At 44.6% G+C, this 24,848-nt stretch overlaps 1 protein-coding gene across 5 annotated transcripts in view; it reads right to left on the minus strand.

Annotated features, from left to right (window-relative positions):
• Window positions 1–1,422: 1,422 nt before the first annotated feature.
• Window positions 1,423–24,848, minus strand: part of SLC6A6 (solute carrier family 6 member 6) — an 87,611-nt gene continuing 64,185 nt past the window's right edge. For 3 of the 5 annotated variants that reach the window (XM_033925942.1, XM_033925940.1, XM_033925941.1), the window contains exons 9-14: window positions 20,588–20,700; window positions 18,728–18,865; window positions 16,009–16,111; window positions 6,028–6,128; window positions 4,423–4,593; window positions 1,423–1,808 (exon numbers count right to left, since the gene is read on the minus strand). In XM_033925942.1, coding sequence (XP_033781833.1) covers window positions 1,668–1,808; window positions 4,423–4,593; window positions 6,028–6,128; window positions 16,009–16,111; window positions 18,728–18,865; window positions 20,588–20,700 — 767 coding nt within the window. In that variant the 3' untranslated portion in view covers window positions 1,423–1,667. The remainder of the gene's footprint in view (window positions 1,809–4,422; window positions 4,594–6,027; window positions 6,129–16,008; window positions 16,112–18,727; window positions 18,866–20,587; window positions 20,701–24,848) is intronic. The other 2 variants (XM_033925943.1, XM_033925944.1) reach the window with 2 other exon arrangements.

Genomic DNA, 24,848 nt, shown 5'->3' on the forward strand with positions numbered 1-24,848 from the left:
GGGAGGAGAGAAGCTGATATGCACGTTTGGGGAGAGGGACCTTGGGGTGATAGAGTCTGAAGATCTAAAGGTGAAGAAACAGTGTGACAAGGTGGTGGCCAGAAGGATGCTAGGCTGTATAGAGAGAGGCGTGACCAGTAGAAGAAAGAAGGTGAGGCCCCACTTGAAGTATTGTGTTCAATTTTGGAGACCGTATCTGGCGAAGGACATAACAAGACTTGAAGCGGTTCAGAGGAGGGCGACCAAAATGGTAGGAGGTTTGTGCCAGAAGATGTATGAGGAGAGACTGAATATGTATACCCTAGAGCAGGGGTGTCCAATGTCGGTCCTCGAGGGCCGCAGTCCAGTCGGGTTTTCAGGATTTCCCTAATGAATATGCATTGAAAGCAGTGCATGCACATAGATCTCATGCATATTCATTGGGGAAATCCTGAAAACCCGACTGGACTGCGGCCCTCGAGGACCGACATTGGACACCCCTGCCCTAGAGGAAAGAAGGGACAGGGGAGATATGATTCAGACATTCAATACTTGAAAGGTATTAACTTAGAACATAATCTATTCCAGAGGAAGGAAAATGGTAAAACCAGAGGACATAATTTGAGTTTGAGGGGTGGTAGATTCAAGAGTAATATTAGGAAATTCTTCTTTACAGAGAGGGTGATTGATGTGTGGAATGCGCGCCCGAGGGAGGTGGTGGAGAAGAAAATGGTGACAGAGTTCAAACGAGCGTGGAATGAACACAGAAGATCTCTAATCAGAAAATAATGGGTATACATTGAAAAAACTAAGGCCAATACTGGGCAGGCTTGCACGGCCTGAGTCCTGTAAGTGGACATTCATTGACTGGGGAGGGTTTCGATGGCTGGGATGGTTAAGATGGGCTGGAGTGAGCTTTGATGGAGACTCCAGTAGATGGAACCTAAGCACCCTACTGGGCAGGGCTCTGGGTTTCTAGCCTAGAAATATCCAAGAAAAAGGACCATTTATACTAAATTAATTTATGGAGTATTTTTGGTTGGGCAGACTGGATGGACCATTCGGGTCTTTATCTGCCGTCATTTACTATGTTACTATGTTAAGTCATTTTGCAACAGCAGCACATAGTATGGTTAGATTTAAGACTCCCAGCTGGAGACCTTCACTATAACGATTAGACCCAAGGAAAACAGGAGTGGGGGGGGGGGAAATCCCTGGGAAAGTTGTTCTTAGGTTTCCCATTCCAGCCCTGTGTCTGATTTGAGCTAGAATCTCAAAGGAGTAGGAGGGAAACTTCCACAGATAAATAGTGACCCAGAAGGCCTGGCATCTGTGCTTAGATATAACATAAGATGTAAATAACACAAGCCCCCACCACTACCACACATAAAAATGAAGACCCCCCCCCCCCCACATCTCCAAGCATTCTTACATAAAGAGAATATGTAACATTTAATCATTGAATCCTGCATTAGGGACACTTTTCCATTTAAAAGTATATGGGAGAGTTTTCCTAAGGATTCAGCCTTGGGGGAAGGTAGCTTCTTACAAAATGTTACAAAACATGTATACAAAGAGCATTTTCTCTAGGAAGAAAGACAGTATATTCCAGTACAAATTTGCTGCTATGTAAACCTGCTCCCGTGATCATTACAGTACGGATTCCTTCCAGAGCAAGAAGAGATGAGTCACATCCTCGTCTCCACCATTAGATGGGTTGCCTGAATCTGATCAGAGCTAATCAACCCATTGGAACAAAACGAGAGCACGGTTACTTCCTCCTTCGCCCAGTGTGTCACGTCTCGAGGAGCAGTGACGTACGTTATCCTCTGAAGGAAGAGAGCAGATAATAGGGAACCTTCAAATTCAGAGGCACTCTCTATAACTATATTATACATGTTACAGTATTTTTTATTCTGCAAAATCTATAGCGTGTATGTGAGAGAGCCAATAAAAAGAGAGAGAAAATAAGGAGAAACCGACAAGTTCCCAACAGAAGTGAAAACCATTCAACATAAAGGAATCCTAAGTATGCCCTTTCTCAAGTGTAGTATATATACTGTTTCTCCTTTTTTTTTTTTTTTAGAGTACCATTGGCTTCCCGTTAAATTTTGCCTTATGTATAAGGCCTTAACCCTTGCATATAAAGCATTACAATCAGGTCAACCAGATTACTTAGGAAAATTATTGTCAGGTCTATTTTCTGAAGAGATGGGCCACATTGTCTCTGACCCTACTACTGAAAAAAGTTTCCACCACCAACATTTTGCTGTCCTTGTTCAATCGATCATTCTTTGGAGGCTGGACAACTGCAACTCGGTCTATTTAAGTCTGACCAAGAAAAGTCTTCAAAGACTTCAGCAGATCCAGAATACTGCAGCTAGGCTGATCTTTGCAAAGAGCACATTTGACCATGTTTCGCCGCTCTTGCTACAACTCCACTGGCTCCCAGTAATTTCCAGGGTCTACTTTAAATGTGCCTGCCTAATTTTCAAGATCCTGCATGGCATTTTTTTTACCCCTTTAATTCCTCTATCTTGGAATGCTGCAAGACCTGACATCAACAGATCTATCCAAAAGCTCAAATTATCTTTCCCTTCACTAAAAGGCGTTACCTACATTGGAAAACTAGGGAAATCGCTTCACTTCAAAACTACAGAGTTCTAGAATAAGTTCCCTGCTCAGATGCGCAACCTGGGCTCTTTCCAACTATTCCAAAGACACCTGAAAACTTGGCTATTTTCAAAAATGTAAATTTCCACTTCCCTCTAAGCCTTCTTCTAGCCTACGTTCATTGGCTTTGCATGCCGTTCATCTGGTACGCTTGGCATCGACGCAGAGGTCTGCCTTTTTTTGCAGCAGTTCCTCGCCTGTGGAATTCTCTTCCAGTTACAATTCGTTCAGAATTGTCTTATGTCAAATTTAGATCATTGGTTAAGGCGCATCTTTTTGGTTTAGTGTTTCTATGAGAATGTTTTCTAAATTATGAACATTATCCTGTTTTCTGGCAACTATTTTTAAACCAGATTTTAAACATACTTATTTTTCTTTGAGATTTAATTATGTAGATTTAATGAATATTTAATATTTTATTTCTCTTCTCTTCTTCTTTTGCTTTCCTATTTTTTATGAAGTTCTTTTCCTTGGCAAACCGAAGTGGCATCTTATTTTCGACGCGACGATTCCCTTCCTAGAATGTTCTCCAAAGTCACTTTAGATGCTGAGCAAGTGCTATTCTACGTTCCTATCTCTCGATTAGCATTCTTTTCCTACTTTATTGAAACAGTTTTTAGATTGTAAGCTTCTTAGACCTGTCGGGTACAGAAACTGCGGTATAGCAAATGTTTAATAAATAAAAATGTGAAGAAACAAGCCAAATGCTAAAGATGAGAATCCATACATAAGCAAGAAACTCATCAGAACTATGCTGTATATCGGTGGTCTCAAACTCAAACCCTTTGCAGGGCCACGTTTTGGATTTGTAGGTTCTTAGAGGGCTTCAGAAAAAATAGTTGATGTCTTAGTAAAGAAATGACAATTTTGTATGAGGTGAAACTCTCTTTATAGTTTATAAATGTTTCCTTTTGCCTAAGTCTTAATAATAATATTGTCATTTATAGCTAACGAGACATATGATCAAGAAACTGTTTTATTTTACTTTTGTGATTATGATAAACATACCGAGGGCCTCAAAATAGGACCTGGTGGGCCGCGAGTTTGAGACCACTGCTGTACATAAAACAGAAAGCTACACAAGCTCATTAAACAATAGAAATCCCTACTCAAAGCTTCCACACAGTCAAAAAAGTGACCTCGGAATTTATGAGCACAATAAATCCTGCAAGGTGCGTCGTTATCCTACTTTCCAATTACTACTTTGACTGAGTGATGGTGAGAGGTGCCCCTCCCCCTCCCCTCTAGTTGAAGTTGTTGCTCGCAAGTCGCAACCCTGTCAGCTCTCCCTCTGACACCACTTCCTATGTGCGGCATCAGCGGGAGAGCCGACAGAGTCATGAAGAGCAAATTGACTGCCGTGAACAACTTCTTCAACTAGAGCTATAGGGGAAGGGAAGGTGGGCATGAGGAGGGGGAGGAACCCCCCCCCCCTGTTTACACTGAAATAACATGGCACCTTATTACTTTACGCTGACCTAAGTCACATGTACATTTCCTTACAGATGTTTGTGGGTGAGGAACTTTGTGGGCAGATTTTCAATGCCTTCAAATTTAGTGTGGTCTCTGTAAATAAATGTGATTGCTTCTGGATCTGAGCTATCCATCACCAAACACGGGTAATACTTCCTTCAAAGCCTCTGTAGAGAATACCCCATCTTCCCACAAAGTTCACTCTAGGCTTCAACATTATGAGACAGGAAATCTCAAACCTGCAGGCTGGCCCAAGTTCAGTCCATTGCCAAGAAGTCTCCTGAACACTTCACTTACCTCCCAGAGAGATCCATCAGCACGCACAATGCGGACAACTGCGACCAGCGGTATGGCAACCATGGAGGAGAGTGCCAGGCACCAACCGAAGCCAATGGCCCAGGGAGGGTAGGCATAATACTTGTTATAGGTCAGTGGTGTGTGTTTAACCAAGGAAAAAATAAAAGAGGCCTAGAAAGAGAATAGAACCAGGTTCAGATGCAGAGGAATTGGGAGGAGGCCACGGGTTCATTCATAGCAATCTTTAAAAAAGGAGTGGAACCCATTGTTAGGGTTAAAATTGAACCAAGGCTACAGAGTACAATGCAATGGTATAATGAGGCTCTATTTTAGGTAATGGCGTGAAAAGATTGCACTCTGAGGCTTCAAAATTGATCCATATCCTGCATCTCGGAGATACCATGTATGAGCCTGATTCACTGTCCTTTCAGCTAAAGTAAAAAAAAACTAAGCTTGGCTGGATCCATCTTTCATTTCTTCCCTACTGCAGGTTTTCTTTCTAGCTTGTATCGCTTTATCAGTGTACACTAAATTCGATTTTAATTCCTCCCTTATGCCAGTCATCTCATTCGGTGCCAGTCTATGTCTCTGGCCGAATTCAATTCCAAACTCCAACCCACTTGCTAAGCACCAATATCTGTCTTCTCGTTCCCTCTGTAATTCCCCCAGTGCATCTTGTCCAGTTTGTCTGTCTTGGCTAGATTGTAAGCTCTTCTATGTTTTGAGGTACAGCACTGCGTATGTCTAGTTGTAGTGATAGAGGGGAGTAAATATTGCTCCCAGCCCACTTTTTTCTCTCATTGGTGATGAAGCAAAGGGCACGGAGGGGAGCCAGAGGATAAATTTCCGAGGCACAGCTTTAGCCAGGCTCTTTTGCTCCTACTAAGAGCAGGAGGAGAGTATGGCGTAGTGTTAGAGCTACAGCTTCAGCACCCTGAGGTTGTGGGTTCAAATTACACGCTGTTCCTTGCGACCTTGAGCAAGTTACTTAAATCACCTCCCATTGCCCCAGGTACATTAGAGAGAGAGGGAAAATGCTTGAAGTACCTGTATGTAAGCCACTTTGAGTACACTTGTAGAACTACAAAAAGGTGGTATACAAGTCCCTTTCACCTCTCTGCTGCCTTTAGGGCTGTGTCCTGAAAAGTGCGCACACTAAGTCTCTGAGTGAGTAGGAGAGTGCAGCAAGGTTTGCTGTGGCTTGGTGAGGTTAAGGACTGGCTACTTGGTGTATGTTTCTAAATAAATCCAGCACTCTGTATGGTAGGGCAAAGCACTTTAGAGACATTTTTGCAAAATGTAAATGCTTATAACATCGTAGCCCCTCTTACGCTTTCCTTAGAGAGTTCAACTCCTTTCTCTTCTCTCTACTCTGCCTCAAGTCTCGATTTATTTTCCTGCTGTCTTTCTTTTGATGAGCTCCTGTGCAGTATCTGGTGTTTCCATCTTGTAGATCCAGACATTTTCCTCATGGTATCTAACTGCTTTCTAATTAGAGGGGGCCAGGAAAATCTGCTTGAAACCCCTGCTACCCATTTGGCAACCGCTTGGACCAAATCCCAGTCAACGGAGGAGAACGATCTGCACCCATGATGCCAAACTCACCACACACAGAATGGGTGTGACTGCAGTCCAGCACCACTTCATCCAAGGAATCGGTCTGTACCCGATCATGTCCTCTACAGCATCGTAAAACTTATCAGCACCTGGCACAAATCGGGAAAAGAAAGGTCAGAGAGGCATATCCAAGTCTACAAAAATGTGTTCTAAGATAAGCAGCATAAAATCTCTTTTACTATTTGGGCCCTGGGTTGGCCACTGTTGGAAAGAGGATACTGGGTTTGATGGCAATTCTTATGTCCTGACCAAAGGGAGGGGACGGGTCGGATTGTAGAATACACAAACTTTAAATTCTTAGGAGGAACTGGAGTACAAAATGCATAGTTATAAACTCCAGTAAAAACTGACTATGGTGCCCCCAAAGCTGCGGGAGACGACGCTGTCCCGGAGCTGTGAAGGAGAGAGCTGTCAAATGTAGTAGCTCCCCTGCACACTTCTGTCATTGGCCTGAAACTTTTCCAAATGTGTATTGTAGTTGCAGTAGCTATTGAAAGAATAGAAAAGTGCTTATCTGTGTAGCATCTCGTTCAGGCTCATCTTTCCAATTGCTTTTATAACACGCTGGACTTATTTCAAACTATGCTCTGATCCTGAACGAGATGCTACTTTGGCTGGCCAATGATAGAAGGGTGCAGAGGAGTTAGTACTTTGACAACTCTCTCCTTCACAGCTCCGGGACAGCTTCAGAGACCCTTTTCCTCCTTAAAGGACACTCGGTTTTTACTGGAGTTTATAACTATGCATTTCGTACTCCAGTTCCTCCTAAGAATTTAAAGTTTGTGTATTCTACAATCCAACACGTCCCCTCGCTTTGGTCAGGACGTAAGAATTGCCATCAAACCCAGTATCCTCTTTCCAACAGAAAACCAAAGTGTTCTGGCTTGGCGATTATAACTCACTACCCTGCACTTCAAAAATACTAGGCATACAGTGATTGTTTAATGTAATAATTGTATAGATAATAGTGTGTTTTCATGTAGTTTGTATGACTTATCATTTGTATTGCACTATCAAAGTTTGAAAAACAAAAATACTAGGCCTTACTCTAGATTCTTATTTTACCTTTAGAGATCAGATTGACGCCTTGGTCAAAACATTCTTCTTTGAGACAACTAAGAACGATGAGATCCCTCAAGACAAAATAATTTTAGAACAGTTGCACAAAGCTGTCTTATTATAAAATGGCATCACAGAGAAGGAATATCGGAGATTGCAACTACAGTACTCCCCTGAAATTTCAAAAAGAGGGCAGCTGGAGCGCCTGTGGGTGAAGAAAATCACTTGCAGTCTGCTCCAACACACAGCTCCTGATTGGTGCAGCCCGACTTTACTACAGGAAGAGGTGGTTGGAGCAGACCGCGAATGAGCGAGTCCACGATTCGCGAGGGAACACTGTACTCCAGAATACTGCAGCTAGACTAATTTTTGAAGTAGGGAAATTTGAGAGGGCTAGCCAACTATTGGGAGAGTTACACTGGCTGCCAATGAAAAATAAAGTTAATTTCAAGATCGTTTGCATCAGCTACAAAGCAATTTATGGAGATAAATCTAACGGACTAGTATCAGGCATCAAGGTTCCCTGCTCATTCCATAACTCAAGAACGACAACTCCTCAAGGTGACCTTTCCTTCCCCCTACAGAAAAAACTATTTGAATCTACCTTTGAATTCCAGGGTCCCAAAGTCTGGAATAGCCTACCACTATATAAGAAACTATATGGCAGGGGTGTCCAATGTCGGTCCTCGAGGGCCGCAATCCAGTCGGGTTTTCAAGATTTCCCCAATGAATATGCATGAGATCTATTTGCATGCACTGCTTTCAATGCATATTCATTGGGGAAATCCTGAAAACCCGACTGGATTGCGGCCCTCGAGAACCGACATTGGACACCCCTGCTATATGGTATGGTATTGTGAATAGTTTGAGGTAGAGAGAAGGGGGAGTGAGTTTTCCTTTTTCTATTGACTTTTGGGGATAAAACCAAAAAGAAATATTATTCATGCTTTGAGATTTGCTTGTGGACTTACTGTGCTAGTTTGAGTATTATACTTTATACATGGTTTCTTTGTAGGGGGTTGCCCACACTTTTTGGGCTTGTGAGCTACTTTAAAAATGACCAAGTCAAAATGATCTACCAACAATAAAATTTAAAAAAACACAAAGCCCACTGTATGCAGAGAAAATGTGAATTATCATTTGTATTCAGGGGTGTTTTTCCAGAGGTAAAGGCAGATGACTTTAAAATATTTATTTTATTTAATTTTCTCTACCGGTTCTCCCAGGGGAGCTCAGAACAGTTTTCCCTCTCTGTCCTGGCGGACTCACAATCTATCTAATGTACCTGGGGCAATGGGGGGATTAAGTGACTCGCCCAGGGTGCTGAGGCTGGAGCCTTAACCACTGCGCCACACTCTCCCCCTATGCAATATCACCTCAGTAACAATTAGACAAATATACCCCCTCCCTTTGTACTAAACTGCAATAGAGGTTTTTAGGGCAAGGAGCAGTGCTAAATGCCCCCGACGCTCATAGGCTCCCTGCGCTAAAAAACACTATCGCGGTTTAGTAAAAGGGGGCCTTAGTGCAAAATATAGGCAGCAGATATAAATTCTCAAAACGGACACATTTTGATCACTAAATTGAAAATAAAATCATTTTTCCTACCTTTTTGTCTGGTGATTTCATGAGTCTCGGGTTGCACTTCCTTCTTCTGTAAAACCAAGTGTTCTCCCTAGCGGCTTTTAGCCGTGCGTTTCACCCAGCTAATTTAGGTGAGCGCCTGGCTGTCTTCCTCGAATGACACGCTTCCCCCCTAGTCAGTGTCTCACCTTTAAAATACTTCTCTCGCAGCGTCTTCCTGCTGGTCATGCCGCATGTGCTCAACCACCCACACGCCACCTCCCTGCTGCCCATGCCCCGCAACTCATGTATTACCTGCCTGCAGTACCACAGCAGCCTGATCCTGGATGAGTGGGGGCTGTGTGGACCACTACCAGCAAATCAAGGCAGCGTCGCTCAAGTGCTAGCTCTGCGAGAAGATCCCCAAGGAGGCGACAGTGATGTGTAAGCAGTGCAGAGGTTTTTAGTGCGGGCCAGCGAGGTAAGTGCTCCACTGCTCACATGAATTCTATGAACGCTGGAGCATTTATGGTGCTGGGTCCGCGCTAAAAACCTGTAACGCAGCTTGATAAAAGGTGCCCAAAGTGATGTCTATCACAAATGAAGGTCCAGGAGTAAATATGAAAGCCGAAAAGAACACATCTTATGATTAACAGGAGATGCTAAAATGTGATGTGTATATGTAGTGAGTGCAAGTCAATAATAATAATAATAATAACTTTATTTTTCTATACCGCAATACCACAAAACAGTTCAGAGCGGTTTACAGGATAAGAGACTGTACATTTACAGCGAAGTTACAGCTTAGTTATAGCGAAGTTACATCGAGGTTACAGCATATCGAAAAACAGTTCAGAGCGATTTATACAATGTAGGTGCAGAGAATTAGTTAACAATTATATGGTATAAACCAGTGACAATTACAAAATAATCCAATAATTGTTGCATGGGGGAGGGGAAGGGTAGGGAGGGAGGCAAGGGATTATTAGTTTGGTCGGGGGGACGGGGGTTAGAGGAATTTATCAAAGAGGTATGTTTTTAGAGATTTCCTGAAGGATTGATAAGTTGGGGCAAGAGAGATGAGAGTGGACAGGCAGTCATTCCATTTGCCAGCTTGGAAAGAGAGGGTTTTGTCGAAGAATCTTTTGTGGATGCATCCTTTTGGGGAGGGGTAGGCAAACAGGTGTGCATTGCGTGTACGGTTAGAGCCTGGGAAGGTGAAGTGGCGTGAAAGATATATCGGGGCTGAGCCAGTTAGGGTTTTGAAGCAGAGGCAGGCAAATACATTAAACACCCACATATACATAGCAAAATAAACTTAAAATCAAGCTGTAGATAAATGGTGGGCGAGAAAATCAACATACAATTTAAATAAGCTGAAACTGATGGGGAAAATCTATGTAGAATAAAGCCACTGAATGTGAATGGGCTTTTAAGCCAAAGATCCAGTATTTCAATTATAGTGGCGCCATCTGGTGGAAACCATGAGAAAGGACAACGAATGGAATGGAAAACATCTGTATTAAATAAATAAATGTTTAAAAGAGTTGTAATATGTAATGTTTAAAAAAGTCTCTTTTGTTCCCTATGTAAAATATTGTTGATGTTGCCTGGTCGCCATTGATGCTTGGCAGGCGAGGCTTTCTATTGTCCATAGGAGAAAGAGGAATGTACGTGAGATCTTTTCACCTGTTTGAGCCACTCAGCTACCTACACACAGTGGACAACGAGCCCCGGTTGCTGCTCTGTGTGCAAAGGATGTTTGCAAGCTGCCATAGGTGTGGGGAGCTGCTTTTCTCTCTGCAGCGGTCCCGCCCCTCCTGTGACATGAGATGAGGGGCGGGACCTCGGCAGAAAGAAGAGCTGATATGAGCTTGCAAAGATGGCTAGCACTAGCCACGTTCTGGAGGCTGCTGCAATTGGTTCAATTGATGGCGGGAAGCCAGGGGGGAAGCAGGACAGAATGAGTTCCCGACTGCCACTTCCCACTCACCCGGCCAGCAAGAGGCAGCGCTGCAGATGGTGCTTTAGGGGGCGAGGGGGGAGGGTGAGTGGCGGAATCGGGAGGCCGATGTTTGTGAATCGATTGGAATGGTGATTCCTTCACAGATCCACATATTAATAAAGATTTGAATCTACATCATTCATCCGATTGCAATGCCTATGAAGTTGTTTGCATCGTCATTTGTCCATGTGATAAACTATTGTATCGAAACTGCTATTGCAGTTTTTAGCGCGGGGAACCAGTTTATTCATTGTCTTTTATATTGTTTCCACCAGATGCCACCATTACCGCATTATAAAAAATAATAATTTTAAAAAAAAATCTGTAGTTGGCGATGATGAACGGACCAAAAAAGAGCGCAGACTAAGTTTATGGGCGCCGTGGTCTGTTGAGCGCTGTTGTAGATAGATTGGTGGCAATAAACCTAATTAGCACTGATCTCGGCGCAGCGGAATGGAGCGGATAAATGTAATTTGGTGAATCGGTTCCAATCGATTCACAAACATCGGCCTCCCGATTCCGCCACTCACTCTCCCCCCTCTCCCCCCCTCTTGCTGGCCGGGCGAGTGGGGAGTGGCAGTCGGAAAGTCATTCTGTCCTGCTTTCCCCTGGCCTCCCACCATCAATTGAACCAATTGCAGCAGCCTCCAGAACATGGCTAGTGCTAGCCATCTTTGCAAGCTCACATGGCTCTTCTCTCTGCTCCCGGCACCTATGGCAGCTTGCAAACGTCGCCTACCACATATTTGCACACAGAGCAGCAACCGGGGCTCGTTGGCCAGTGTGTGCAGGTAGCTGAGTGGCTCAAACAGGTGAAAAGATCTCACCTACATTCCTCTTTCTCCTATGGACAATAGTAAGCCTCGCCTGCCAAGCATGAATGGCGACCAGGCAACATCAACAATATTTAACATAGGGAACAAAAGAGACTCCGTTAGCAGCTTAATATGGTCTGAATGCTAATATTGATTAGATTGCCTTTTTTAAACATTACATATTACAACTCTTTTAAACATTTATTTAATACAGCTTTTTTCCATTTCCAGTCCATTCGTTGTCCTTTCTCATGGTTTCCACCAGATGGCGCCACTATAATTGAAATACAGTACTGGATCTTTGATTTAAAAGCCCATTCACATTCCTTGTATATTTTTACCGTTTCCACCAGATGGCGCCACTATAATTGAAATACTGGATCTTTGACTTAAAAACCTATTCACATTCACTGGCTCTTGGTGATATTAGTACATTACTATTATACATAGATTTTTCCCATCAGTTTCAGCTTATTTAAATTGTATGTTAATTTTCTTGCCCACCATTTACCTATAGGTTGATTTTTAGTTTATTTTGCTATGTATTTGTGAGTGTTTTCTGTATTGACTTACCCCCTCTTCTACGAAACTGCCAGAGCAGTTTTTAGCGCTGGAAGCCGCGCTGAATGGCCGGTGCTGCTCCCCGCGCTAATAGAAGAGGGCCAAGTCCCTAGGGGCTTTGGTGCATTTCTACTGCAGCTTTCAAAGGGAAGCCCTTGGGGATTTTTCAATGTCTTCGGGCTTACGCCATTCCCTTTTCTCGCTCACCTCTTTTGGTTCTCGTTTAGAGCGAGAACCAGAAGGCCTTGAGCATGCGCAGATGCTCAAGGCCCAGCCCAACCAGGAGGGAGGATCTTCAGGCACCGGCATGTCCTGTGCGTTGGTGCCAAATCAGAGCAAGGGATGGTGTTTGAGCGCTTGGCGGGGAATGTCAGATCGCGGGGGGAAGGGGAGGGCGATGCCGGTTCTCGGGGGGGGGGGGGGGGAGCAGCGCCGGTGGCCTTGAGGGTGGGGAGAGGAACGAATCAAGCGAGTTTCCATTCATTCCGAAGGGGAAACTCGCTTTGATATACGAGCACTTTGGTTTACGAGCATGCTTCTGGAATGAATTATGCTCATAAACAAGGTTCCACTGTATTTCCTATTACACATATAGATATTTTTCCAGTAGTTTCAGCATATTTTATTATTTTAATTTTATTTTCTCACCCACAATTTGTCTTCAACTTGATTTTTGCATTTTGCTATGTAGATGTGGCTGTTTTCTGTATTGCCTCAAACTCACTAACCCTTCTATTAAACTCCGTTAGCAGTTTGTAGCACGGTGAGCTGCGCTGAATGGCCCACGCTGCTCCTGATACTCATATGAGCTCTATGAGCGTTGGGAGAAGTGCAGGCCATTCAGCTGTGCTAGAAACTGTTATCACAGTTTCCTAAAAGGAGGCCATAGTGTTCCTATGAGCGTCGGGAGCAGCGCAGGCCATTCAGCGTGGCTCTCTGCACTAAAAACTGCTAGTGCCGTTTGAAAGAAGAGGCCCCGAGTCATTGAGATTTGTGTGTGTGATAGAGGAAATATAAATTCCACTTGATAAAAGCGTCACTTTACCTGCAAAGGACTGCATAGCTCACATCGATAACTCAGCTTTTTTGATTTGAAAAGTGGAAGACTTGAAGTTCCATCGCAGATCTTTTGGCACAGCTCTCATTCCTCCTCTGTCTGACAGCAGTGACTCTGGGCAATGGCCAGGGATGGATTTCCGATGGCTGATCTGTGCCTAGAGGTGTCTTTTGCCATGACTTTAAAGAGGGAGCTGCATCTGCTTTCTCCGGTGCAGGCTTTAACCTGAACTATGGTTAATTTGGAGGGTGTTCCCCACCCCCTTTATTTGGTTTTAGAATTTTAATTTGTGAACCCCTTTGACTTCTATTACAAATAAGTTCAGAATAAACAATAACTCTGAACCGTACAGGACTCCAGAGTCTCACAGGGTCCACTAGCTCCAGAAGCTGATGAAAAGCTCTAATAGGAGGGAGAGCTCATATCATGCTGGGAGGAATAAAGATTAGAGCAGGAAGAGAAGGCAGTCAAAAATCAGCTTAGGGGCAAGTGAGATGTGAATGGAGCCTCCCCCTGCCCCCAACACAGAGCTCTATTAATGCACCTCGCTCCTGCCCGCAACATCGTCAGTGCCAAGACCCTCTCTCACACACACAGTTCTTCCAAAGCATCTCCTCCTTTTCTAGTATACTTTCTCTGCCAACGCGTCTCCTTTCTGCTCTGATGTTCCAGTTCTCAGTCCCTCACACAGACAAAGAGATCCCTCTGCCAATGCATCTCACTCCTGCCCTGGTACGGAGACCCTCATACACAGAGCTCTGCCAATGCACCTCATTCCTGCCCTGCAGCACCCTCTGCCTTCAGCTACCTATTCCATTCATTCTCTACATGTATCATTTCATTTGTCATACTTGTGTATCACATTCTTACAACTTCTAGATGTGTGATGGTCGCATGAGACTCTGCTGAAAATCTGCTTTCCATGCTGTTATGACTATCAGAGGGACACTTGCATAGGGCTTTGAAGATCTGCTCTTCAGCTGTCTGTGCTGTATACAAACTGTGTGCATCTTATTAGAAAGGAAATAACGTGCTGCCCTGACAACATGCTCACCATGTGCAAGCAGGATGGCCTGTGTGCTTGTACGTGGTGAGCGTGTTGTCGGGGCAGTGGCTGGCTTGGCTCAGGAGAGGAGAGGTCGTGCACATGCTCGCACAGGATGGCGGCCAGCTTGGATCGGGAGCCAGGAGGCGCTAACGGACAGCTGAGGCATCGGCCGAAGCGGGAGGGCAGCCACACGGGGACCCCAAGGGAAGGAAGCCACCAAACTGAAAGCGCTGCATCACCCACTGGAAGGTACCCACCCCTGGGCCACCATAGCAAACCTTGGTTGTGGAATAAATTGTTTGAGTTTACATTGTGGCCTATGGGGAACTTTGCTTTGATATACGAGTGCTTTGGCTTACGAGCATGCTTCTGGAATGAATTATGCTCATAAACCAAAGTACCACTGTACTATTATAATGGGGGTGGGGGTCAGGGGCGGAGCTTGGGCTGGAGTACTTGGTTGGTATTTGTTAGACTTGAAGAAGTTGAGAAACACTGGTCTAGGTGACTATGGAGTTCACTCAGTAAGGGCCCCTTTTACAAAGCTATAGTAGCAATTCTCCCATGGCAAATGCACCAAAGTCCATTCAATTCCTATGGGCTTCAGTGCATTTGCTGTGGCAGAATTGCTATAAAGGAGCCCTAAGGCAGGCATTAGATTCAACTCGAGTTTGAAGTTGGTTGAATACCACTCAAGTACGGTAGTTTTGAAAGAAATGGAAGGTTTGATACTGGCCAGTAGTTATTTGGAATAAGAGAATCTGCATTACTTTTTTTCAAGGGTGGCTTAAATGCTACTGGAACACTGCCTAAGTGTCAAACCTTAAAGGAAGTCATATTGAGCATTGGAAAATAATAATTAATTAAAATAGTGCACATTTCATTTTCCCCGCCACCAAATTTACCCGTCCCATCCCACCCCACCCAGCTACTTTTTCGTGCCACCCGGCTTGAAAAAATTTCTGGGAAGAACACTGACCAATATTTCTTTCTTTCTACTCCTGCCTGCCTGTCTTTCTTTCTTTCTCTCTACCCCTGCACCTCTCTTTCTTTCTGCCTTTCTTTCTCTCTCCCCGTGGCCCCCCTCTTTATTTCTGCCTCTTTCTCTCTCTCCATGCCCCTCTTTATTTCTGCCTTTCTTTCTCTCTATCCCTGCCTGCCTGTCTTTCTTTCTCTCTCTCCCTGCCCCCTCTTTATTTCTGCCTTTCTTTCTCTCTCCCCCTGCCCCCTCCAAGCCATCGGGCCGATTTCTCCACTTCCCCAATTCTTTCCCTACCCCCACCCCCAAGCCACCATGCTGATTTCTCCCTGCTGCTTCTCCGAGCCAGGCCTGGCGCGTAGAAGCGCCAGGCCCACAAGACTTCACCTCCATCCATTCTAATGTCGGGGAGGAAGTTCCAGGCCAGGCAGAGATTGGCTGGCCCAGAACTTTCTCTCTAACGTCAGAGGTGAAGTCTTGTGAGTCCGGCGCTTGTACGTGCCAGGCCTGGCTTGGGGAAGCAGCAGGGAGAAATGATCGCAAAGGCAACGTAATTGACTCACATTGTCTTTGCGATCTACTGGTTGATCGCAATCGACCATTTGGGCACCCCTGCCTTACATCCTTAGTTAGTGGTGATCTTTTGCTCTAGGTTTGTTTTCACTGTGTTCCATTTTGGTTTTATTTATAATTTAACTCTGTCAAACATGAGTTTCTTAAGAATTAATTAGAATAAATAGCAAGGTTAGCAAACCCTGTAACCTTTTACCCCTTTTTTTTAAGTATATAAAGGTGCAATCATTTATTTTCACTGTGCTCAAAGCCACCTATGAATATACAAGAAGTCCAGCACCATCAATGAAGCTGGAGGCTGAAACTTACCATAAATCCAAGCGACAGCAATACATTCAAAGAATGCAACCCAGAGTAGACAGAAGCCACTGGCCGCGTAATACTCAAAAAGCTGGAAAACGTACATACCGCCCTGTTCAAGAGAGAGCCAGGCTTTAGAGAAGGAAGCCGAGAATGATGTCACATGCAGGTTTAGGCAATCTCAGTAGGTACAGACAGAGTCGGTGTGTCTTTTTTGGAAAACCGTACACATGTTGACCTCTCAACTGTGACTGAAGACAGCTGGCGGCCCACTTCAAGTTATGCTGCGATGTGGGGGAATCTTAAATTGTAAAACCTTTTCCTCACCATAATTGGCAAGCAACAGAATGGTTTAAAAGGTAACCTAGTGGTGGGAGGATAAAATGCAGAGTTTCCTCCGATGAGTCTGGGCATTTGTATTCCATCATTGTGGCATATCATCTTGCCAATTATGGCGAGGAAAAGGTTTTACTATTTCAGACTCCACCACATTAGAGCCTAACTTGAAGTGGGGTAACTACAAAGGGCTGTGCCATCTGCCATCCTGGTCAATTGGGTCTTCCAGTCAAAAAACCAAAAGATCCCCCATAGCAATGCACAAACTGAAGATACAAGGGAGTTTGAATCCAACAGGAATCCATGGCACTATAATAACAGCCAATTTATTCAAAAAGAGCAGCCCAGGGAGCTACGCCAATATCTAAAATACGGAGATCACGAGAACACAGATCATGTTTATTATTTATGAAAACCTCTGAGCTAGGAGCTAATTGGCTAACAGTCACTTCAAGCATCCAAATTCTTATAACAAGCATTGTTTATGGCTCTGAAAATTCTCCTGTTCCAGCAGAAAGGACCTGATAAGAGAAACTAGGGGAATGAACACAGTGAGCCTACAGAAACGATATCTTTGTAAGGCAAATATGGTTAGACATTGCCACCGTTTTTCAAGTGGGATTCACTGCCCTCAAGTCGGTCCTTTACTGTGTGTTTTTCTTCTAGATCTACATTTGTTATCAATTGCCAGAGTGTGTGTATCAGGGGTGGGCCACAACTCGGTTGGGCTCAGGTTACATACAACGGAAGCAGTACATGCAAATCAGGCTCATGCATATTCATAGTGGAAGTCTTGGAAACCTGCCTGGGTTGTGCTCCTTGAGGACTCTGCTTGCCTAGCCTTCCTCTAGGGCAGGGGTGCCCAATACGTCGATCACGATCGACCAGTAGCTCAGGAAGGCAACGTGAGTCGATCGCTCGTGTTGCCGTCCTGATCTACGGGCCGATCAGCCTTCGATGGGAAGATAGGACTTCAATGGGAAACCAAGGTGGCAAGGGGGCCCCTTCTGGTGATTCAGACAGGTCGTGACCTGTTTGGGCCGCCGCGGGAGCGGACTGCTGGGCAGGATGGACCTATGGTCTGACCCGGCGGAGGCACTGCTTATGTTCTTATATTTTACACTAAGGTGAAGGTCCCCTTTTACTAAATCTGCAATAGAGGTTTTTAGTGAAGGGAGCCTATGAGTGTCGAGAGCAGCGCTGGGCATTCAGCGCTGCTCCCTGCGCTAAAAAGTGCTATCGTGGTTTAGTAAAAAGGGAGGGGGGTATATTTGTCTATTTTTGTATGGTTGTTACTGAGGTGATAGTACATAGAGTCATCTGCTTTTACCTCTTTGAAAAACCCTGGAATAGGAATGATAATTAACATTTTCTATGCGTATAGTGTGCTTTGTGGGGTTTTTTTTAATTTTATTGTTGGTAGATCATTTTGACTTGGTCATTTCAAAAGTAGCTCGCAAGCCCAAAAAGTGTGGGCACCCCTGCTCTAGGGGCTAGTGTGCCACCCCATCCTCCTCCTGCCCCATTTACCCTGGCTTGATGTTTGAGCCAGGACAACCTTCCGTAAATTCTACAGAAGAGATTACTGGACTTAGCTCAGGCCTTTTTCAAGGTGAGTTATGTTCAGAAACACTGCATTTCCCAGTCCCCAGAGTTCTTCCAACCAAAGTCTGTACCTGAGCCAATAGAGAGTGAAGTGATAACAAGGGACCATAGGTAGGGTTACCAGATGTCCAGGAAAACCCAGACATGTTCTCTCTTTAGAGGACTGTCTGGGTTCCTGGATGGACTTTCCAAAACCCAAAAGTTTGTCTGGGTTTTGGAAAGCCCTGAGTTCCAGCCCCATCTGGAGGGCCTCTGAGCACGTGTGGATTACATCACACACATCTGTGCATGCTCCAGGCCCCTCCAGAGGCAACTGGAGCTCATCGGGGAAGAGAGGAGGCCTGTGGGGGCGGGGCTGGAGGCGGACTGGGGCAGTCATGTGTCCGGGATTTGAGTCTGGCTTGCTTCAACTCTGGATAGTCACTGCCTACCTTAATATTCCCAAGAATATTCCTGGGACAACCCTGGCCAGTCAGGTCCTCAGAATATCCACAAAGATTATTCATGAGATTGATTTGCATATATTGCTTCCTTGGTAGGCAGATTTCATGGGACTGGCTGGGGTTCCTCCAAGACATTTTTGGGAATCCCTGGCCTCACTATTTTGCCCCCTCCCCTTTACTCCAGTACCGAGTCTGCTGCCAGACTCTCCACCCCAACCATGATAGTATGGAGGCTGGGTTATGATGAACTATGACTCTCCTCGTGTGGTTGGACTGTGGCCAAGGAAACTGAATTTTCCCTAATGTAGTCAGTCCTAACTGAAGCTTTACCCTTGCCCACTTACCTGAGTAACCATGGTCAGTCCCATGATATAGCTTAGGAAACATATTATAGCGATAAAGGTCTCCCTCCGGTAACCCTTCCGTAAGAAGGAAGGGTAAAGATCTACCAAGGATGTGATCTGTCCTTCAACTTCCACAAACTGCATGGGCGACAAAGCCAGGAAAAGAAAGACAGTTTATCATGGACAAGGTCAGAGTTATTCCTCTAGGGCAGGGGTAGGCAATTCCGGTCCTCAAGAGCCACAGACAGATCAGGCTTTCAGGATATCCACAATGAATATGTATGAGATGGATTTGCATGCACTTCCTCCGTGAGATGCAAATCTATCTCATGTATATTGATTATGCTGATGTGCACAAATAAGCTCTCTGGTAACTGCCTAAAAATATCCTACCACTTGGAAAAATATATTTTTAAGGGGTACAGTGCATTTTCATAAGCCAAAATGGAGCTATGCTTTTCTGACTATCCATCCTCATGGCCTTTGGAATCTGTAGTCGTTCTTACTTCTGCTTTCACTGCACATACCACAATGCACCAGCAAGGAGCTGGAAAGATGTTAAAAGTCTCCCTCCCAAACGAGTCCTCTTACAACTGAGCTTCCTTTTCACTCTATCCTGCAGTGGCTCAAAGCGCCATCACCATTTCTGACGCTGTTCTTTACCTACAGCTTACGGGCTACTTGCGAAGATTTGCTCAGCTGCTCTCTGGGTGTGGACTTACCAAATTAAAGGCAGTTTCTAAATAGCAGCTCCTGCTATTTAGTGAACTTAATGGAATCCTGCCTTGAGAGAGATAAATTAGACATCGTATCCATGAAAACACTACTGGCAGGCTGGCATTTCTCTCATCCCATACTGTGCCCTATGCCTCTCTCCCCTCATTAGCAGAACACAGCTGAGTGTTAAGTGAGACTTTCTCTGCATTCCTTTGGCCAAATTCTAATTCTAGAAATATATTTACAGTGAGGTTCAGTGCTTGATGGCTACTTTACAGACAGAGCATTGACAAATGGTTTACACTACAGCTTGTTAGCAAGATAATAACCATACCAAGTGATATTCCTGTAAGCAGAGACATTGCCCCAGTTTCAAACTACAATGAAACCTTGATTTGCTAGCATAATTCGTTCCAGAAGCATACTTGTAATTCAAAGCACTCGTATATCAAAGCAAATTTCCCCATAGGAAGTAATGGAAACTCAGACATTTAATTCCACAATCCAAAAGCTTTAATACAAAATACTATACATACTTGTATTGCAAGACCTCACTCATTTAGAACAGTCACCACACTCCTGCAGCGTCAGAGAGAGAACCATCGGCTCAGTTTTGATGTGTGTATATGAACTTGTATTGCAAGACATTGCTTGCATATCAAGTTAAAATTTAATGAAATGTTTTCCTTGTCTTGCAAAACACTTGCAAACCAAGTTACTTGCAATCCAGGGTTTTACTGTATTTGCAAAGGGAAATTTGCAGGAAATGCAATTAGAAGACAGAACCAAGAAGGCGTATGAAATTCCACTTTTCGACGATAACTTAAAATAATCTGCATACCCAAAGGAGCTGTTATGGGGCCGATGAACAGAAGAGAAATCAATGTATAAAGGCTAGGCCTTTCCAACAGAAACTAGGGATTGTTGCCATTTTCCGGGTCTTGCCGCATCCAGGTAGGTAGACCCGAAATTTCATCCATCATGCTGTGGCTTTCTTGATGGCTGAAACGTCGGTTCTACATACCCAGACACGGCGAGACCTGGAAAAACAGCAACAATCATGATGCCAGACGCAGAAGCCTAAGAGAACCGAAACTAGGGAGCTCCTCCTAGATCCAGCTCTGGTCCAGGTTCACCAATTACCTGGCTATCTAGTCCAAGCAGCAGAAGCATAATGAAGAAGAGGATGGCCCATAGGGTGGACAGTGGCATCATGGACACAGCCTTTGGGTAGGCGATGAAGGCCAGGCCAGGGCCTAGAAGAAGAAGAAAATGGAAGATCCTGGTTAAAGACTCAAGTTCTTCTTCTGTGTATAATTAGATTGGAGGGATGCCTGTTGTTTCTCCTCAAAGCAAATTAAAAGAGATCCATGCATGATGACAGGCAGAACTACCACAAGTAAAACCAAGGCTACAGTGTCTGACCGTGTCAGGGCTTTCTGCCTAACTGGCCCTCGGCTACATTTATTTATTTTGGGTCAAAGGCTGAAGTCAGTGGGTGTTTGTTTTTTTTTTAAACACTGACCACCATTTTAAAATATTTAATGTATATTCAATGCCATTGTCTACAGGAAGAGCAGAGCTGGATCTACCTATAAAGCGACAAGGGCCAGTGATATTCAGACACTATCCAGATAGATTTTTGATGGCTTAAATTTATCCATACAGCTCTACTGATAGCCGGAGTGACTTAGGTGAAATGTCCAAGAAAAAGTAACTAACTCACTAGTCTTACACATAAGGAGTGACACTTGGCTGGACCCGTTTATCCACTCCTACCCTAGATGACCTCATCTGCAACTTTCTTCAAATTAGGCCCTTTAGTTTCTAACCTTTCTATCTATATGCTTACACCCTTCTCTGTCCATTAAAATGTTTCATTGCATATTGTGTTGACGTTGTAACATCCTTCATATAAACATAAACAGACCAGCATAACAAAGAGAAGCATGAAAGCAAGCATAGCCAACAAGCCTCTTATACATATAGATCAGTGGTCTCAAACATGTGGCTCGCCAGATACTATTTTGCAGCCCGTGGTCTGTACTAGTGCTGCCCGCTCTTTGCAGCGTCCTCCAGCTTCCCCCCATGGCCTCCCGGTCTTAGTTTCATCTAATTACCGCAGCCTGTAGAGAGGATCGTCGGTAATGTAGCAATCCTTGCAGGCTGCAGTCATCCTCAGCAGCACGTTCCCTCTGCCAGGATCCTGCCCCTGACGTCAAAGGAGGGGTAGGACCATGACAGAGGGAACTTGCTGCGGAGGCCGATGGCAGTCTGCAAGGAACGCTATAGCACTGGCGATCCTCTCAGCAGGCTGCGGTAATTAACTAAAACTAAGACTGGGAGGCCAGAGGGGAAGATGGAGGACGCTGCAAAGAAGGGGGGAACATGCAGGACTGGGGGGGTAAGATTTATAAACTATAAAGAGTTTTACCTCATGCAAAATTGTCATTTCTTTAATAAGACATTAACTATTTTTTCTGCGGCCCTCCAAGTACCTACAAATCCAAAATGTGGCCCTGCAAAGGGTTTGAGTTTGAGACCACTGTTGTAAAGGATCTGCATTAAAGATAGTTTTCACAGCAACCTGTGAACTTCCCTACACAGAATTTAAGTAAGTTTTGATAATGGCCCATTTCCTAGCGACTTTAATATGCAGAGGCAAGGACTTAGAGATGAGCATTTCATGTCAATGTAAAAGCACTGACTGCCACCAAAGTGGATATTTAGTGAGTCAAAGGATTTCCAATGAGATAAGATTAGTTGCAGTGCAATAACTAAGAGGGTATTAAATACAGCATGATGTGTATCAGAAATCTTAAGAGGAGTTTCCGATTTAAGTATGACTATAGTAATGGATAGATTTGATTTTGTATCAGAAATAGCAGACCAAACGTCATTCCAATAAGATTGTAAGCATGGACAATCAAATAACATGTGTATTAAAGTTCCTGGAAACAACTTACAATTCTAACTTTCATTGGAGGAGAGAAGACCAGTTTGTTTTATGATGCAGAAGAAACATGGATTGTAATGAGTTGGCTGAGGGAATTGTTCTAAGAGTTTTGGACCAAGCCTTCTCAGAAGGAAGACAATTAAGAACAGCCTTATTGGGTCAGACCAATGGTCCATCAAGCCCAGTAGCCTGTTCTCATGGTGGCCAATCCAGGTCACTAGTAACTGGCCAAAGCCCAAGGTGTAGCAATATTCCATGCTACTGCAAAACACATGCAAAACAGTGGCTTGGGGAAATCCTAAGAAAAATAGCATAAAATCTGTTTTACTCCTTGGGATCTAGCTAGGTAGTTGGGACCTGGGTTGGCTACTGGTGGAAACAGGAGTCTGTCCCAATAGGGCAGCTCTTACGTTCTTATATTAAACAACACTATAAACAAACTCAAATACCTAAACCATGCCATAACCTGCAACTCTGCAAACTAAAAATAATCATAAATGTAATCAAAAGCATAATTACACCAAACAAATCTATTCTACATCAGACCCAGAGTACAAGTTTACAATCAAGCACAGAACTTGTGACAGGAAAGCTGGTAGCAGGCTTGTGCCACTTGCATCTGTTGAGGGGACTAGTTTCTCCACCACTTTTCTTCCTTCACCAGGAATTTGCACCTAGACACAGTGAAATAGAAGTTCCAAAAAGCACTTGATGTTAAAACCTGGCTGGCTCAAGGGATGAGTGCTGGGTTAGTAACAAGAGGCTGTGGGTTCGAGTCTCAGCTAAGGAGTAGAACCTAATTGATGCATTTTGTGTCAACGACTAAGATTTGAGCTGATATGGATAAATAGAAGTTCCGAAAAGCTCTCAATGTGAAAGCTCAGCTGGCTCAAGGGATGAGTGCTGGGTTAGTAACAAGAGGCTGTGGGTTTGAGCCTCAGCTAAGGAGTAGAACCTAATTGATGCATTTTGTGTCAACGACTAAGATTTGAGCTGATATGGATAAATAGAAGTTCCGAAAAACTCTCAATGTGAAAGCTCAGCTGGCTCAAGGGATGAATGCTGGGTTAGTAACAAGAGGCTGTGGGTTTGAGTCTCAGCTAAGGAGTAGAACCTAATTGATGCATTTTGTGTCAACGACTAAGATTTGAGCTGATATGGATAAATAGAAGTTCCGAAAAGCTCTCAATGTGAAAGCTCAGCTGGCTCAAGGGATGAGTGCTGGGTTAGTAACAAGAGGCTGTGGGTTCGAGTCTCAGCTAAGGAGTAGAACCTAATTGATGCATTTTGTGTCAACGACTAGGTTTTGAGCTGATATGGATAAATAGAAGTTCCGAAAAGCTCTCAATGTGAAAGCTCAGCTGGCTCAAGGGATGAGTGCTGGGTTAGTAACAAGAGGCTGTGGGTTCGAGTCTCAGCTAAGGAGTAGAACCTAATTGATGCATTTTGTGTCAACGACTAGGTTTTGAGCTGATATGGATAAATAGAAGTTCCGAATAGCTCTCAATGTGAAAGCTCGCATGGCTCGAGGGTTGAGTGCTGGGTTAGTAACTGGAGGCTGAGGGTTCGAGTCTCATCTAAGGAGTAGGATCTAAATGATGAATTTTTCGTCCACTAGGTTTTGAGCTTATATGGATAAATAGAAGTTCTGAAACACTCTAGATGTGAAACCTCAGCTGGCTCAACGGTAGAGTGCTGGGTTAGTAGCAAGGCAAGCCTCAGCTCGGGGCAAGTACTGGGTTAGTAACAAGACCCCCTATGGGTGTTTACTGATCCCAAGTAAATAAGGAGGGGGGGTGTATACTGGGTGGGGCCAGGGGAGGAGGAGAGAGCTGGGGAAGTGGCCAGAGGAGGAGTAACAAGACCCCCTAAGGGTAGTTACTGCTCCCAAGGAGGACTGAGTGGGGCCAGGGGAGGTGGCCAGAGCAGCAGAAGGAGGAGAAGTGAAAAGACCCCCTAAGGGTCTGAGCTTCACCTAGGGGCCAGAGTGAAGAGCAGTGTAGGGAGAGGCCAGAGGAGGCTTAAGAAGACCCCCTAAGGGTTCATGCCTCAGGTGGAGGGGAGGCCAGAGCAGAGTAAGAAGACCCCCTAAGGGTTCATGCCTCAGGGGGAGGAGTAGCAGTAGAGTAGAGGCCAAAGGAGGAGCCACCAGAAGAGGAGCGACGGAGCAGCGCAGAGGCCAGAAGAAGAGGCGGAGAGGTGGGCCCACCAGAAGAGGAGCGACGGAGCAGCGCGGAGGCCAGAAGAAGAGGCGGAGAGGTGGGCCCACCAGAAGAGGAGTGATGGAGCTGTGTGGAGGCCAGAAGAAGAGGTGGACCCACCAAAGGAGGGGGAGGAGGGGGGGGTTATGCTGCTTTTAATAATATTATTGCTGCCTCTCCCCCTCTGTTAGAGACAGCTCTCCTCTATACAGCTCTTAGAGATAATTCAGCTGTAATAGAGGAGAGC

This window comes from Geotrypetes seraphini, chromosome 17, assembly GCF_902459505.1.
Source record: "Geotrypetes seraphini chromosome 17, aGeoSer1.1, whole genome shotgun sequence".
Taxonomy (NCBI): Eukaryota; Metazoa; Chordata; class Amphibia; order Gymnophiona; family Dermophiidae; genus Geotrypetes; species Geotrypetes seraphini.